The 17,499-nt window shown below is 52.3% G+C and overlaps 2 protein-coding genes across 2 annotated transcripts in view; one reads left to right on the top strand and one right to left on the bottom strand.

Moving 5' to 3' along the window:
* Positions 1-17,186, top strand: part of LOC309684387 (olfactory receptor 14A16-like) — a gene marked incomplete at both ends in the record, with an annotated part of 210,076 nt that extends 192,890 nt beyond the window's left edge. The window contains one exon of the mRNA XM_082500311.1: positions 17,181-17,186. Coding sequence (XP_082356437.1) covers positions 17,181-17,186 — 6 coding nt within the window. The remainder of the gene's footprint in view (positions 1-17,180) is intronic.
* Positions 9,900-10,835, bottom strand: LOC309684388 (olfactory receptor 14I1-like; the record flags this gene model as incomplete). Its single annotated transcript, XM_082500312.1, has 1 exon — positions 9,900-10,835. The coding sequence occupies one exon, from the start codon at positions 10,833-10,835 to the stop codon at positions 9,900-9,902; it is 936 nt and encodes a 311-aa protein (XP_082356438.1).
* Positions 17,187-17,499: the final 313 nt, after the last annotated feature.

The raw sequence follows: 17,499 nt of genomic DNA, 5'->3' as shown, positions 1-17,499 counted from the left end.
ATTCTCTCCTCAGTCTTCTTCATGTATGACAGGACTGATGGCATATACCGGACATTCTGGAAATGAATCTTTTAGGGGGGAGGAGAGGCGGGATTAGGGACTCAACACTTGCCCTTGGACTGGAACGGATGGAGACTCCGGAGGTGAAACACCCTCAAAGGTGAAGTCCACCAATATAAAGCACTGAATCAATGTGTCCACGCACAAGGACGCTGCAGTGTCGAGGGAGTCAGCAGGGACTCATCAGGCACAGGGAGGGGAGAGTGGGGAGACACAGGAGGTGCCTGAGGGGACCCCAGGGCCAGGTCTGCTGTGCTGTCCTGGGGCATGGGGCTGACTGGGGAGAGCAGGGGGCAAATTCAGTCAGGGCTGGGGATCACGCACAACATGAATTCCGGAGATGCAGAGAGTGACTAGACTCTTTCCTCGTTTCCTCGGTGCCAGCACGAGCCCCGGGGCTGATGGGCAGGCTGACCTCCTTGTCTGCCCCCCAGGAGCTGCTGTGCCCTTGGGAGGAGCTGGGGCTGTGCGGTGAGTGCCCAGAGCTCTGCATCAGCCTGCGGCGGGCAGTGCTGTGGGGCCAGTCCAGACTGGGCTGCTGGGCTGGGCTGTCCTGGGGAGAGGGTAGGGGAGGTGGGCAGAGCTGGGCAGGGGCTGGGGAGTGCTGGGAAGTGCCTGGGAGAGGACAATGGCAGTGTTAGAACCCTTTCCAGGGAAGACTGAGGCATTGAGTATCTCAGCCTTCTCCATGTCCCGGGTGACCAGGTCTCCCGGTTCCTTCCTGGGTGCGCCCATATGTTCCCTAGTCTTTCTTTTGTCACCCACATACCTATAGAAGGCTTTCTTGTTGCCCCTGATGCACCTGGCCAGATTCACCTCTACCTGGGCTTTAGCTTTCCTAACCTGATCCCTGGCTGCTCGGACAATTCCTCCCAGGATACCTGTCCTTGCTTCCACCCTCTGTAGGCTTCCTTTGTCTCTTTGAGATTGACAAGGAGGCTCCTTGGTCATCCACACAGGCCTCCTGCTGTCTTTGCCTGACTTCCTCTTTGCCGGGATGTGTTGCTCCTGAGCTTGGCTGAGGTAGCGCTTGGATATTAGCCAACTTTCATGGGCCCCTCTTCCTTCCAGGGCTTTGTCCCAATGTACTCCACCAAGCAGATCCCTGAAGAGGCCAAAGTCTATCTCCTGAAGTCCAGGATAGCAAGCTTACTGTGTGCTCTCCTAGCCACCTTAAAGATCCCAGACTCTGCCACCTCATGGTCACTGCAGCCAAGGCTGCCCTCGACCATGACATTCCCCATGGGCCCCTCTTTCTTGGTCAGGACAAAGTCCAGCATGGCACCTCTCCTCATTGGCTCTGCTGTCACTTGGAGAAGGATGTAATCGTTAATGTGTTCCAGGAACCTCCTGGATTGCGTATGCGCTGCTGTGCTTTCCTTCCAACAGTTATCAGGGTGGCTGAAGTTCCCTCTGAGGACCAGGGCTTGTGAATGTGAGCCTACTCCAATCTGTCTATAGAGGACCTTATCCACTCGGTCTTCTTGGTAACCCCATGTACTTCTCCCTCCTCAACCTCTCTGTTCTTGACCTGGGCTCCATCTCCACAACTCTCCCCAAAATCATGGCCAATTCCCTCTGGGACACCAGGGTCATCTCTTAAGCAGGTTATGCTACACGGGCCTTGCTGTTTGTCTTTTTCATTTCAGCAGAGTTTTCTCTTCTCACCATCATGGCCTATGACCGCTACATTGCCATCTGCCATCCCCCGCACTACGGGACCCTCCTGGGCAGCAGAGCTTGTGTCCGCATGGCAGCAGCTGCCTGGGGCAGTGTTTTCCCTATGCTGTGCTGCACACGGCCAATACATTTTCACTGCCCCTCTGCCAGGGCAATGCCCTCGACCAGTTCTTCTGTGAAATCCCACACATCCTCAAGCTCTCCTGCTCACATTCAGACTACCTCAGGGAAGTTGGGCTTCTGGTGCTTAGTGTCTTACTAGCATTCGGGGCTTTTGCTTTCATTCTCTTTTCCTATGTGCAGATGTTGAGGGCTGTGCTGAGGATCCCCTCGGAGCAGGGACGGCACAAAGCCTTTTCCACGGGCATCCCTCACCTGATTGTGATCTCCCTGTTTAACAGCACTGCCATGTTTGCCTACCTGAAGCCCCCCTCCATTTCCTCCCCATCTCTGGACCAGTTGGCGTCATTTCTGTACTCAGTGGTGCCTCCAGCAGTGAACCCTCTCATCTACAGCATGAGGAACCAGGAACTCAAGGATGCCCTGTGGAAACTGATGACTGGTATCTTGTCAGAAGCAGCAATGAACTGCCCATCTTCTACATATCACACATGATGTAACTCATTACAGGCCCAGATTGTCTTTAGTACTTTTTTTCCTTTCATTTGTTTGTTTTTTAGCTTTTCTGGGTTTTGTTAATGCTGTCAATAAAAGTGAAGAATCATCCTTTATCCTATTGCTATGTCAGGATCTGTTTGTGTTGTGGGAGCCACAGACTTTGTGTAAATAAGAAACTGTTCTCTCTTTGTTTTTGAAAAACTGAAGGACCCTGCACTGACTTGTTTGTCTGACATCCTTTCTCCGAGAACTTCTCTGGAGCTACAGGGGCCACGTCTGTGTGCTGAGGTGAAGGGGACAGGAGCCACCCGAGCTGGGTCTGCCTCCCAGCCTGACCAGCATGGCCCTGGGCACCACAGCCCCCGGCTCTGCAGAGCTGCACCACCAGCTCGGGGGCTGTGGGACACCTGGGGAGGGGGTACAGGAACGGCTGGCCAGGCCAGCACGGATGAGCTGTCTCAGGAAAAGGCTCTGAGGGGAGATGGGCTGTGGTGGGAGAAGAGCAGGGCACCGTGTGTGTGCAGGGCAGCCATGGAAAGAGGAACCCTTTGCTCTGGTGGGACAGCTCACGGCAGGCTGCCCTGTCCCTGGGGCCAAAGGACCTTCCTGAGGGTGCCCTGGGCCAATTCTCTCATGCCATCCTGGGAAGGACGTTTGGCACGGGGGGCTGCAAGCTGCCTGGGGTGGATATCTCCTCAGCATGAAGGCTGGCTGGACCATTGCCAATGAGGCTGCTCTGCTGGTCTGTGCTGGGAGAGAGCAGGAGGTGTCCAGATTCAGGGAGGGTGTGGGCTGGCGGGGCTGGCAAGTGCCCCAGAGAGGAAAACCTCAGGGAAGAGCTGAGGTGGGGGAGTGTGCAGGGTGGGGGCACATAGCAGTGTCCTGGCACAGCCGGGCTCCTGCGAGAGACATGATGGACCAGCAGAGCAGGGTCTGGGCTGTGCCTGTGCCCACTGGACACCCCAGGGAAGTTGTCCCAGCGCCATCATCACAGAATTGCACTATCATGGAATTTCCTATATTGGAGAAGACCTGTAAGATCACATAGTCTAATCATTAACCTAACACAGACAAGCCCACCACTAAAGCATGTCCCTCGGCACTATAACTATATGATACTTAAACACCTCCAGGGATGAGGACTCCACCACTGCCCTGGGTAACGCATTCCAATGCCTGATGACCCTTTCAGTAAAGAAATTCTTCCTAATATCCAGTCGAAACTTCCCTTGACTAAACTTGTAGCCCCCACCTCTCTGCAGCCTCCTTTCGGATCGTTTTAGAGAGCAATAAGGTCTCCCCTCAGCCTCCTTTTCTCCAGGCTAAACAACCCCAGTTCCCTCAGCCGCTCCTCATAAGACATGTGCTCCAGACCTCTCACCGGTTTCATTGCCCTTCTCTGGACACGCTCCAGTGCCTCAATGTCCTTTTTGTGGTGAGGGCCTCAAAACTGAACACAGTACTCAAGATGTGGCCTCCCCAGTGCCCAGTACAGGGGGAAAATCACCTCCCTGGTCCTACTGGCTACACTAGTCCTGATACACGCCAGGATGCTGGTGGGCTTCTTGGCCACCTGGGCACACTGCTGGCTCACGTTCAGCCGCTATCAACCAACAACAGAGGTGCTTCTCTGCTGAGCAGCTTTCCAGCCACTCCTTCCCAAGCCTGTAGCATTGGCGGGGGTTGTTGTAGCCAAAGTGTGAGACGCAGCACTTGGCCTCATTGAAACTCCTACAGTCTGTCTTGGCCCATGGGTCCAGTCTGTTCGAATCCCTCTGCAGAGCCTCCCTACCCTCAGGCAGATCAACACTCCCACCCAGCTTGGTGTCATCCGCAAACTGACTGAGGGAGCACTCCATCCCCTCATCCTGATCATTGATGAAGATGTTAAACAGGACTGGCCCCAGCACTGAGCCCTGGGGGACACCACTCCTGACCGCCCGCCAACTGCAATTAACTCCATTCACCACCACTCTCTGGGCACTGCCTTCCAGACAGTTTTTTACCCAGCAAAGCGTGTGCCCATCCGAGCCATGAGCAGCCAGTTTCTCCAGGAGAATGCTGTGGGAAACAGTGTCAAAGGCTTTACTAAAGTCCAGATAGACAACATCCACAGTCTTTCCCTCATCCACTGAGCGCGTGACCACATTGTAGAAGGAGATCAGGTTAGTCAAGCAGGACCTGCCTTTCACAAATATCTTTGATAATGTGGCACTGAGTTCCACCTGTCCGTATCAGATTTTATCCCACAGTGAGGGACTGCAAAACTAGAAAGGGCTACTGCAAATGTGCCAAGAGAATTAGAAAAAGCCATTAATGAGGGCAGGCAGTATGACAGCCTTAGAGGAAGAAATCAAATTATTCTTAAAAATGGTAATATAGAATGGCTTAGCTCTAGAGCACCTTTTAGAAGTGCAGGACAGAGTAGGTGCGTTCTTGAATAACAGCTGCTGGGGTTTTTATGTCAGTCAAGACCAGAAAAACAAAACTGAGAGAAACAAGAGAAAGACTCATTTAAAAATATTACACAAAATAGGGCAGGGATCTCCCCTAAATCTCTTTGGGTGGCTAACCTCTTGGCTCCCAGACTTAGGAACAGGACTGTGAACTGAAAGGATTTGGGTTGTTGTATTCACTCTCTTGTTTTGCTTTCTAATTAGATGGGTGTGTATTACCTTATGAACTTGACTTACAACTTAAATAATGAAGAGTATAGTGTGACCCTGACGGTGAAAGGAAAAGGAGGGACTGTTAGGAAAATCTCATTCCTGAACTATTGTAACAATTACTCTTTAGAGTATGAAATTGTATGAACTTTCTTAAGATATACAGCATTTCTATTGCGTACTGCATAGCCGTGGTTCAGTCAGCATGACTACAGGACCCAGCTCATTGTCGGGAGGAGAAGACAGCCCCCAGCCTGAAGAAGAAAGGATACTCCAGCACTGCCTGGATGACGCCAGCCTCCCAGCCCCTCTGACACCCCTGTGAAACCCTCCCCTCATCTGGCATCAGAGATAAGGAACTGCAGCAAGACCGACTCCAGGGACGTCTCCATTAGGAGAGCAGCAGGTGGATGATGATGCCACAGCATGAGAGTTGCTTTGCCAAACAGCAGTCTGTGTGTGCGTGTTAAGTAGCGATCACTCAAATTGTGTTGTACCTGAATGCTCTAAAGGTATAAGAACCATGTGTGAAACTGCATTTGGGGTGTCCCAATTTGACTGGGACCACTCGTGCTCGTGAACAGAGAATCACTCGTGTAATTCCATACTTTGTGTCCCAATCTCTCTCCTGGGACAGCATGGGCAGTTGGAAAGTTTTCATGATGTTATCCTCGAAGGTCGAGAATTGTCCCCAGAGGTGGCCCAGAAGGCACTTGACTGCCTTTATGGTGCTGTCCTCCCAGGCAATGATCGTTCAGGAAGGACTCTGACTGAAACCATGACTCGAATAGGACTGCCTCAAGAACATGAGAGCGATGTGCCATCCTCCCCTATGCAAGATGCTCCCCCTTTCGAGCCCAGTCGAAAGGAACGGGTGGTTTGCAAACTCTTTTGGGCAAGGATTTCCGATGCTTGTGCAATGCCTCACACAACTGTGGCCTGGGCACTCATAGACAACACATACCTGATCATTTCCATAGTGTCAGTGTCAGTGTGTGTGCCTTCGGAAACCATGCACGTGCTAACAATCAATGGGATTTGGGTGAGTGGCGTGTATGTACAGTGAATATGAAGTGCAAATTTATACCCTTGTGAAGGCAGGATTTCAAAAGTTTCAAGCAAAGCCCTTACTGTCAAAAATGCTGAGTTTATTTTTTCTAAGGTAAGAATAACCTAGACTTTCTTTGTTTTAAATAAATGCCCTCTGTCCCCCATTCCACTCTTCCTCGCCCAGCAAGAGTGCAACCTGCTGCCTCCTGTTCTGCGGGTCGTGAGCCATCCATTGCAGAACAGCCTTGAACACGGCCTCTTCTTTCCCACGGAGCTCCTCCTTCTGCAGGACGCGCTGGAGCTCGTTGACGGAGAGCTCCAGAAACTCTCTCGACACCCTGGTCACACCCTCCAAGTGATGGAGGATGAAAGCATGGGCGTCTTCTCGCAGGTCAATAATAAAGTCAATAATAAAGGCAGTAGTAATACTCGGTGAATCTCCAGATGCCGACGCAGTTCTCCAAGCACAGCTGGGACTTTAAGAACTCGCAGCACAGTCTGACGATGCCCATGACGTTGAACTGGTCAGCCGCTATCAGCAAACGTTCAACGTTGATGGCCTTGACCGGTACTGTGCCGGTGTAGGCGTACTCGATAATGAGCCGCATCATTTCAGGTGAAGTGCCGGGGATTTTATAGACAACGTTCCCGGCATTGCTCCAGCGGGTGGAAAACAAAGCCCTGAAAAAAGCAAAGCAGTGCTGGGGGAAAAAGCATCTTTGCTCCATTAAACCCGTACCCTATTATCCCCTGTGCCTCCTTCCTGGGGCACCAATTTGGTCACATGCAGTAGCCACGCTGGGAGGCCGTGGGGTTTATTAATTCATGTGTTACGAGCCGGTTGTTTTAACAAGGAGTCACCGCCTCCGGCTGTGCACAGAGAGCCACAGGGCCAGTGCCCTCCTTGCTTCAACAAGACCACCAGAGAATGGCGCTGTGTGGGGAAGGACCACCTCCCGCCCCACGGCAGACAAGCCCGGCTGGCCACGCTCCAGCCCTGCACCGCATCTGGGGGTTCGTCAGACACCGCTTCCAGCGCTGCTGTGAGATCTTGGGTTGGGGATGAATTCTGGTGTCCAAGGAGGCACCAGGACTGTGGGGAAGTGCTGGAAAAGAGGTTCAGTGCCGAGGGAAGCGCTGGAGAGACACTAAGGCAGCGTGACACAGCCTGGAAATGCTGTGTGTCCCCATCCCCTCTTGTTCCAAGCACTGACCTGAAGTATTGACTGCAGCTACTGAGGATGTTCTTGTGACCACTGAACTCAATGCCACCCACGCTGATAACCACATCGCAGACTCTCTCCTCCAGGCAAAGCTCACTAAAGATGGTGCAAAGCACAGCACTCCTCTTCCTCTCCCTGGGTGAGGATGAGTGTCGCTGGGAGCCAAGCTATCGCCCACATCACAGCCTGTGGCAGTGGAAAGTGCTTCTCCTGGAGGTGCTACAGCACTTTGTCTGTGCCCTCCCTCCAACACCGTCTCCCAACCCCTGCCTGTCTGGTGGCTCTGGAATGTGCCCCAAAGTGAAATCACAGGCGCAGGGGTGACCCGGGACCGGCTGTGAGCCCCTGCGCAGCTGGTGCTTTACCTCCATATTGATTCATGGGTGGTGGCAAATGCTCTGTGGGGGTGGTTACAGCAGTGGGAGCAGAGCAACTGGCAGTGCAGAGGTAGACCCATCTGGGCGGCTGAACTGTGGCAAGACATTGCTGCCCAGATAGAGAATCTGGTTGTGAAAGTACATCATGTAGATGACCACGTACCCAAGGGTCAGGCCACTGAGGAACATCAAAACAACAAGCAGGCGGATCAGGCTGCTAAGATTGAAGTGGCTCAGGTGGACATGGACTGGCAACGTAAGGGTGAACTATTCATAGCTTGGTGGGCCCATGACGCCTCAAGCCATCAAGGAAGAGATGCGACATATAGATGGGCTTGTGACCAGGGGGTGGACTTGATCATGTTCACTATTGCACAGGTTATCCACGAATGTGAAACGTGTGCTGCATTTAAGCAAGCCAAGCGGTTAAAGCTTCTTTGATATGGAGGACGTTGGCTGAAATATCAATATGGGGAGGCCTGGCAGATTGGTTCTATCACACTCCCTCAAACCCGCCAAGGCAAGCGCCACGTGCTCACAACGGTGGAAATAAACACCGGATGGCTGAAAACACACCCTGTGACCCATGCCACCGCCCTGAACAACTATCCTGGGCCTTGAAAAGCAAGTCTGATGGCGACATGGCACCCCAGAGAGAATTGAGTCAGACAGTAGGACTCATTTCCAAACAGCCTCATAGACACCTGGGCCAAAGAGCATGGCATTGGGCGGGTGTATCACATCCCCTACCGTGCACGAGCCTCTGGGAAAATGAAACAATACAACGGACTGCTATAAACTACACTGAGAGCCATGGGGGTGGGACCTTCAAAAGTCGGGATACACATTTGGCAAAGGCCACCTGGTTAGGGAACATTTGAGGATCTGAATATATTCAGGAAGACAGTCTGGATTATTCCTGACACAAGCAAAGGCAAAACTATCTGTGGGATTGCTTTTTTTTAAGGCCCTGAGTGCACTTGGTGGGTGATGCAGGAGGATGGGGATGATCGATGTGTTCCTCAAGGGGATTTGATTTTGGTGAGAATGGCCAATGAATCAAATGATATGATATTTATTGCTAAATTACCACTATATGTCATCACTGATACGGTTGCTATATGCTCTATCTATGGCATTGCAGTGAAAGTGACCTAAATTAATGAAGAATGAACTTTGATGAAACTGAGCAAAGTGCAGAAGTGATGAAAACAGAAGTGGCTGCAGCAACTGGCACCCGGGAATTGTCTTGAGATCGACATCTTCAACCCACAGATGATGGGCATGGGCCATGCCGCCTACACCAGCTGCGAGCTCCAGATGCAGCATGCAACAATTCAACATCACACACCACGTCTCCTGCCGGGAAAGACAGTTACAAGAGATGGAGCCCAAAGTCATGGACTAAATGAACTCAAGGGACATTTCAGTGGGATGGGCCATGGACTAAGGGAATGATATCTGTGTGCATATATACATATATGAAAGGTGATTTATGGAAAAGTGTAAGACCTGGGCATGAGGTAGATGGTATAGAATAAGGGGCGGACGCTGTCCTGGTTTTGCCTGGGATAGAGTTAATATCCTTCCTGGTAGCTGCTGTGTTTTGGATTGACTATGAGAATAACATTGTTAACTCATATTGTTTTAGTTGTTGCTGAGTGATGCTTATATTAAGTCACGGACATTTTCAACTTCCCGTAGAAGGTGGGGGGGCACAGACAAGACAAGCTGGCCAAAGGAATGTTCCATCCCATAGACGTCATGCTCAGTATATAAATGGGAGTTGGCTTGGGGGAAGGAATCGGTGATCACTTCTCTGGACAGGCGGGGCAAATGATCATTGGGTGGTGACAGTAATATATTTTGCATCACTTTATTCTATATATACTTATACTTATTATTATTGTTGTTGTTACTGCTACTGCTTTTATTTTCTGTTACTGTTCTTTTAAACAATATTTATCTCAGCCCATGTTTTTTTTTTCCCCTGCTTTTCCCTTTTCTCGCTCTTCTACCTGAGACATCCCGTTTCATTTAAGAGCTGTTATCTGTCAAGCCACACCTGACACAGTGTTGTGCAAGAGTCAGACACAGTAGGATCAAGCCTCAGAACAAGTAGTATAAACACAGAAAAATATCAATAAGCAGGATTATGACAAGAGAAAAATTAGGCTCATGATCTAAGATAAGCCTTGGGCAATGTGCAGAGAAGGGGTAGCAGGTTATTTTCTGGGAAACAGCGTCCATTGGGCTTGTTTCCATAGGGCATCCTTGAGCTCCTGGTTCCTCATGCTGTAGATGAGGGGGTTCACTGCTGGAGGCACCACCGAGTACAGAAATGATACCACCAGGTCCAGGGATGGGGAGGAGATGGAGGGGGGCTTCATGTAGGCAAACATACCAGTGCTGATAACGAGGGAGACAACCACCAGGTGAGGGAGGCACGTGGAAAAGGCTTTGTGCCGTCCCTGCTCATAGGGGACCCTCAGCACAGCCCTCAATATCTGCACATAAGACGCCTCAATGAAAACAAAACACCCAAAGGCTAAACAGACACTAACCACCAGAAGCCCAACTTCCCTGAGGTAGGAGTGTGAGCAGGAGAGCTTGAGGATGTGGGGGATTTCACAGAAGAACTGGTGCAGGGCATTGCCCTGGCAGAGGGGCAGTGAAAATGTATTGGCCGTGTGCAGCACAGCATAGGGAAAAACACCGCCCCAGACAGCTGCTGCCATGCGGACACAAGCTCTGCTGCCCAGGAGGGTCCCGTAGTGCAGAGGTTGGCAGATGGCAACGTAGCGGTCATAGGCCACGATGGTGAGAAGAGAAAATTCTGCTGAAATGAAGAAGCCAAACAGAAAGACTTGAGCAGCACACCCTGCATAGGAGATGGCCCTGCTGTCCAAGAGGGAATTGGCCATGGCTTTGGGGAGAGTGGTGGAGATGCAACCCAGGTCCAGAACAGAGAGGTTGAGAAGGAAGAAGTACATGGGGGTGTGGAGGCGGTGGTCGCAGGCGATAGCGGTGATGATGAGGCCGTTTCCCAGGAAAGCAGCCAGGTAGATGCCCAGGAAGAGCCCGAAGGTCAAGAGCTGCAGCTCCTGAGTGTTTGCACATGCCAGGAGGAGGAACTGTGTGATGGAGCTGCTGTTGGACATTTGCTGCTTCTGGGCAGGGGGACGTGGTCGAGGTCTGTTACCAGAGATTTCCCTAAGGAAACTGAAAGCCATTTCCCATAGACTTTGCCCCTCCTGTAATACGCCCTTTTCCTTTTCCAGGAGACATTCCACAGCTTCCTGACTCGAGCTCTGGTTTACTCTTGCTGATTGTGCTGTGAGGAGGGAAGAGTTCCTGGGAAGAGTGAGGACTGGGGTCCGTGCCGATGTTCTGCCTGTTCTGATGGAACCACCTACAATGCAGAAGGGCTTGTCAGCATCTGCACATGCACTGCTAAGGAACCAGGATGGCAGAAGGCAGTTGGAGAGGCTTTGGGTATTTTAAAGCTCCCCCACCTCCCCTGGGCAGTGTTCTGGGATGTCAGAAACCCTCAGCATTTCTGCTGCACTCCAGGAGAACAGAGTGAATGCTGTGAGACATGAGGATTGCCTGGGGCAGAGAGCAGAGTCAGGGGAGATGGTTTGTCCCTCCATCTTGCACCGTCATGAGATGGAGGGGGATTACCCTCTTCTGTTATGCCATCAGACAGTGCTGAGAGCAGAAGGATCCATCTCAGACCATGAAATGTCTCACCCTTTCTCAAGGTCTCAGCAGCCCACCTCTAGCCAAGGACACCCACAGCTCATTTCACCCACCCAACAGCATTTCCTCAGTCACAGAGTCTCTGTGTTTCTCTGTGGGGCTTTCCGATAACACAAAGGTGCTATGGGACAGGTTGGCATCCTGGAGGGCAGCTCACAGCTTCCATGGACACCCAAAGGACATACCCAGTTTTTGGCATCTCAGTGAGAGAAAATGGACTCCTTCCCCACCCCCACGGCCTGCATTGCCCACAGCCCCACAGGTCAGAGGAAAGCTGGGACACTGGTTCCCATGGACACACAGTCATGAGTGGATGAAGATCAGTGTGGGACTCTGCAGCTGAAATTCCCATCCCCAGGGAGGCTGACAGCAATAAAAAGATAACTTTAAAGGAGACATGTGGAGAAACCAGAAGAAATCCCATGAGGGTCTGGCTGGGAGAGGCACGGGGAGAGGCAGCCGGGCACTCAGGACAGCGTTACCCTCACCCTGCTGGGCACGCCACCACCCAGACACTGATCATGCAGGGCAGGTGCCCTCAGCCCCACCGCTGGGCAGCAGCAATGGGGCACGTGGCAGGAGGGATGCCCTTCGCCTCTCCTGCTGCTCTGCCGGGCACAGAGCTGACTCCCACCCCAGAGCCCATGGCCGTGAGGGCTGAGGGCTGTGATGGGGGGCTCAGGGAAGGCATCTGCACTGCAGGGGTGGCTGGAGGTGCCCCTATCTCCCCTGCAGCAGGGCTTCCAGGAGCAGCTCCCTCCTTCCCTGCCCATCTCCACTGTCTGGAGCTCTCCCTGCCAGCAGCCTTTTCCCTGCCCCCACGTCTCTTCCCTGCCAGTGCTCGCAGACCCCATGGCAGCCCCCGTGTGCCCAGCTCTGCCCTGCAGTCTCTGCGTGTGTGCAGGGGCTAAAGGGCAGGTCCCACAGACCCTGGTGAGACTGGAAAGGGGATGCTGGTGCTGTCTGTAGCCCCCGGAGCTGGAAACCGAAGACACAGCCTCAGGAAAGCTCCTTATCTCTACACGAACCCTCCTTTGATCTTTCATTTGAAATTCCTCTTGGACATGTGCTACTGCCCACCCAGCCAACCAAGAGAAGAAACAGCAAAAGAAATTTAACTTCATATTAAGGGAACTCCATCTTGAAAAGTCCCTCCAGGAATGACCAGAGGTCATCTGGAGGTGTAAAGAGCCCTGACCCACACAGCACCCTCTTCAAAGCAGAAGGACATTGCCCAGCCAGGGGTCACTCCTTCCACCCACAGCTTCTCCCCACAGAAGCTACGTGGGAGCTCTCTGGGCAGGCGGAGAGCTGACCCTGGCAGGGGGCAGAATCCCTGCTCTGGCACACAGCCCCCGGGGTGCAGGGACCCTGCTGGCAAGGACAGCCCTGCCCACCCCTGCCTGCACACCCACCTTCACAGCCCGTTGACCATTCCTGGGAGAAGGCAGCCGTCATGCTCGTGCCTCTGATGGTGAAGCAGGGAAGCTCCGATTTAGAAAATGTCCTCTTATTCCACAGCAGAGAAGTTCTGAGCGTCCTCCTGAAAGATCCCACGGGCTGTGGGAGGTGCCAACTTTTGGAGATCTCTCTGACTACTGCAGCTGCTCTGCTTTGGGAAGAGTTCTGCCCCCATTCGCCCTCAGCATCCTCCCTCTCCAAACTGCCCTTAACCTCTCTCTGCCTCCCTGCTCTGCCCTCGCTGCCTGCAGGCAGTGCCCTCAGCCCTGCTGCGCTGTGCAGAGGAGCTGCTCCTGGGCAGAGCTGTCTCTCTGCAGCGCTGCCCGCTTGCCAGAAGCTTCCTCCGTCCCAGCAGCCCGGCCCAGCTAAGCAGCAGAGGACCCGCTGGGCCTTTCTCTGCCTCCTCCCCGCATTGTCCCAATCCCTCGAGGTGTCCCTGCGCCTCCAGGGCTGACAGCTCCTCCAAGGCAGCAGGGTCTCCCCTGGGTAGCAGAGTTTGAAGCAGAATGAAGTCATCGCTGACTGTCTCTTTCTGAACCCTGGACGGACTGATTCCTGCAGTGGGAATTGTCTTCCAGGCTGTACGGACCTACAGGAGGCGTCCGTGTTCCCCTCTGGAAACCCCCATTCCTGCCCCATTGCCAGGCAGGGCACGGAGGCAGTGACATGCCAGGGATCATTTCCACCAGTGCAGGGCAGGGATTGAGCCAAGTCAATGAGGCATCTCAGCTCTCAGCAGTGTTTCTGAGGCCGGAGGGACATTCAGCTTCTCCAGTGCACCCCACAGACCCACCAGAGGGAGGATTCCTCTTGCCTCAGCTCAGCTGCCCTAAATCAGTGTGAGCTCCTTCTCTGAGCTGCCCTGTGAGTAATGGAGACAGAGGCCAGGAGGGAGCTTTTCCGATGCAAACACCGGGTGACATTTGTGGTGCCAGAGGTGGTTCAGGACATGTACAGAGAACTGCATGCTCTAATGGAGCAATTGTGAGAGACAGGGCAGCATCGGTGGGCACTGGTGGGGAATCCCTTTGGCCAACAGAAAACATAGAAGATCACAGAATCACAGGATCACAGAATCACAGAATGGTAGGGGTTGGAAGGAACCCTTGGAGATTGTCTAGTGCAACCCCCTTGCGAAAGCAGGGTCCCCTGCAGCAGGCTGGACAGCAATGCAGACAGGCGGCTTTTGAATATCTCCACAGAAGGAGACTCCACAGCCTCTCTGGACAGCCTCTTCCAGATCTTTGGTGCCCTCAAAGTAAAAATGTTTTTCCTTGTGTTCAGATGGAATTTCCTCTGTTCCAGTTTGTGCCCGTTTCCCCTTGTCCTGTCACTGGGCAGCACAGTCTGGCCCCTTCCTCTTGACACCCGTCCTTTAGAAAGTGATAAGCATTGAGGAGATCCCCTCTCAGCCTTCTCTTCTCCAGGCTATATGTACCCACCTCTCTCAGCTGATTCTCATAAGAGAGGTGCTCCAGTCCCCTGAACATCTTTGTAGCGCTCTACTGGACTCTTTCCAGTAGTTCCCTGTGTTTCTTGAACTGGACACAGTACTCCAGATGTGGCTTCACCAGGGAATAGCAGAGGGGAAGGATGGCCTCCCTCCACCTGCTGGCCACACTCTTTTGTAATGCACCCCAGGAGACCATAGGCCTTCTTCGCCAACAGGGCACATTGCTGGCTTATGGTCAACTTATTGTCCACCAGGACTCCCAGGTCCCTCTTAGAAAAGCTGCTTTGCAGCAGGTGAACCCCCAACCTTTACTGGTGCATGGCATTTTTCCTCCCAGGGTGCAGGACTCTACATTTGCCCTTGTTGTATTTCATTTTGTTCCTCTCCACCCAGCTCTCCAGCCTTTCCAGGTCTCACTGACCGGCCTGCTGTTTCCTGGGTCCTCCTTCCTGCCCTTTTTGAAGACTGTCATGACTTTGGCTCTCCACCAGTCCTCAGGCACCTCTCCTGTCCCTTGTGACCATTCAAAGATGATGGAGAGCACCTTTGCAATAACATCTGCCTGGTCCCTCAACACCCCTGGGTTCATCCCATCAGGGCGGTGGGTGTCAAGTTTGCCTAAATGATCTCTAACTCGATCCTCCTCAACCAAGGGAATGTCCTCCTTTTTCCAGACTCTTTCTCTTCGCTCCTGGGCCTGGGATTGCTGAGGGCCGGCCTTAGCAGTAAAGCCTGAAGCAAAGAAGGCATTCAGTAACTGCACCTTCTTTGCATCTTCCGTCACCAGGGCACCCACCTCATTCAGTAGCAGGCCCACATTTTCCCTGGTCTGCCTTTTACTACTGATGTACTTGGAGAAGCCCTTCTTATTGTCCTTGACATCCCTGGCCAGGTTTATTTCCACGTGTGCTTCAGCCTTCCTCGTTACATCCCTACTTACTCTCGCAATGTTTATATACTCCTCCCAAGTCGCCACTCACTTTTTCAACATTCTGTAAACTTCCCTCTCGCACCTGAGTTTTTTCAGAAGGTCCTTGCTTGTCCATGCAGCTTTCCTGCCTCCTCTGCCTGATTTATTACTCATAGGCATGCACTGATGTTGAGCTTGGAGGAAGTGGAGCTTTTCTATTAATCAGCTCTCCTGCACCCCCCTTCCTGCCAAAGCCTTTGCTCATGGGATTCCTCCAAGTATGTCTTTGAAGAGGCCAAAGTCAGCTCTCCTGAAGTCCGGGCTTGTAATTCTACTTTTTGCCCTGCTTCTTCCACATAGGTTTCGGGAACTCCACCATCTCATGGTCACTGCAGCCAAGGCTACCCCCAGCCTTCACATCCCCAACTAGTCCTCCTTTATTTGTCAGTAATATGTCCAGCAGTGCACCTCTCCTCGTTGGTTTCCCCACCAACTGTGTCAGAAAGTTCTCATCAATGCTCTGCAGAAACCTCCGGGACTGGGTGTGACTGGCTGTGTTGTTTCCAGCAAATATCGGGGTGGCTGAGGTCCCCCGTGAGAACCAGGGCCTGTGACCATGAGGCTATTTCCAGCTGTCTGTAGAAGGCCTCATCAACTTCCTCTTCCTGATCTGGTGGTCTGTAGTAAACACCCACAGCAGTGTCTCCCACATCGCCTGTCCCTTAATTCTTAATGATAAGCTCTCAACACGTTCTTCATCCAGCTGCAGGCAGAGCTCAAGACATTCCAGTTGCTCTGTCTTGTAGAAAGCAACTCCACCACCTCACCCTGCTGGCCTGTCTTTCCGAAACAGTACGTAGCCGTCCGTGACAGCATTCCAGTCCTGCGAGCTATCCCACCATGTCTCTGTAATTGCAATGAGACCATGGCCCTTTGGCCATCATCCCCTCCGGAAGGGTTTTGTGGAAAGGAAGGCTGGGACACTGTGTCAGGGTTTTCACTGAAGGAAGTATTGACCCAGAAGCCTCATCATTTTACTGCTGTCCTTTAGTACTTGTGCCCAACACATGTTGTTCAGACACATGTCCTTCAACACATGTCCTCCCAGAAATGGAGGAAATTATGCCAAAGAAAAAAGAAGTCATTATCGGGGGATTTGTTGGGAAACAGCACAGGATGGGCTCAAAGATGTCTCCCTTAACTTGTCAATGTCTTCTCTTTCAGCAGTGCGCCATGCCCAGAGTAGCTGTTCAATAGCAGCTCCAATACCCAGTTCCTCCTCCTGGCATGTGCAGACACTCGGGAGCTGCAGCTCTTGACCTTCTGGCTCTTCCTGGGCATCTACCTGGCTGCCCTCCTGGGAAACGGCCTCATCATCACCGCCATCGCCTGCGACCACCGCCTCCACACCCCCATGTACTTCTTCCTCATCAGCCTCTCTGTTCTTGACCTGGGCTGCATCTCCACCACCGTACCCAAAGCCATGGCCAATTCTCTGTGGGACACAACGGCCATCTCTTACTCAGGATGTGCTCTTCAGGTGTTTGGTTGTTTTTTTTTTTCATTTTCTGTGTTGCAGCAGAGCTTTCTCTGGACCAGTTCTTCTGTGAAATGCCTACATCCTCAAGCTCCCGTGCTCAGACACCTACCACAGAGAAGATGCAGTACTTGTGATTAGTATCGTTCTTGGATTTGGCGGTTTTGTTTTCATTGTGCTGTCCTATGTGCAGATATTCAGGGCTGTGATGAGGATCCCCTCGGAGCAGGGGCAGCACAAAGCCTTTCCCATGTTCCTCCCTCACCTCCTCATGGCCTCTGTTTGTCAGCACATCAGCGTTTACCCACCTGAAGCCCCTGTCTATCTCACCTCCCTATCCCTTGACCTGGTGGTGTCAGTGCTGTACTCAGTGGTGCCTCCAGCAGTGAACCCCTCATCTACAGCATGAGGAACCAGGAGCTCAAGGGTGCTCTGAGAAAAATGATGGTTGGATGTTTTTCAGAAGCAACAGAGTGCCTGTTTTCTTCTGCACAGCATTCAGAGTGTAACTCATAGCAGGCCCAGAATGTCTTCTCAGGTTTTTGCTGTGTGTATGTGTGCTTCTTTGTTTTTCTTGTTATAATGTTGTGCTCAGCAAAATTTTATTATTCTTCCCACTTGTAATTCATTGTGTACCTGTAAAATTTGACCCACAGACTGTGTAAATCAGGTGCAGTGCTCTCTGTGTATTCAAACAAACGA

This window comes from Vanellus vanellus, assembly GCF_965231255.1.
Source record: "Vanellus vanellus genome assembly, contig: HAP1_SCAFFOLD_70, whole genome shotgun sequence".
Lineage (NCBI taxonomy): Eukaryota > Metazoa > Chordata > Aves > Charadriiformes > Charadriidae > Vanellus > Vanellus vanellus.
This window is presented reverse-complemented; position numbering and strand designations above follow the sequence as displayed.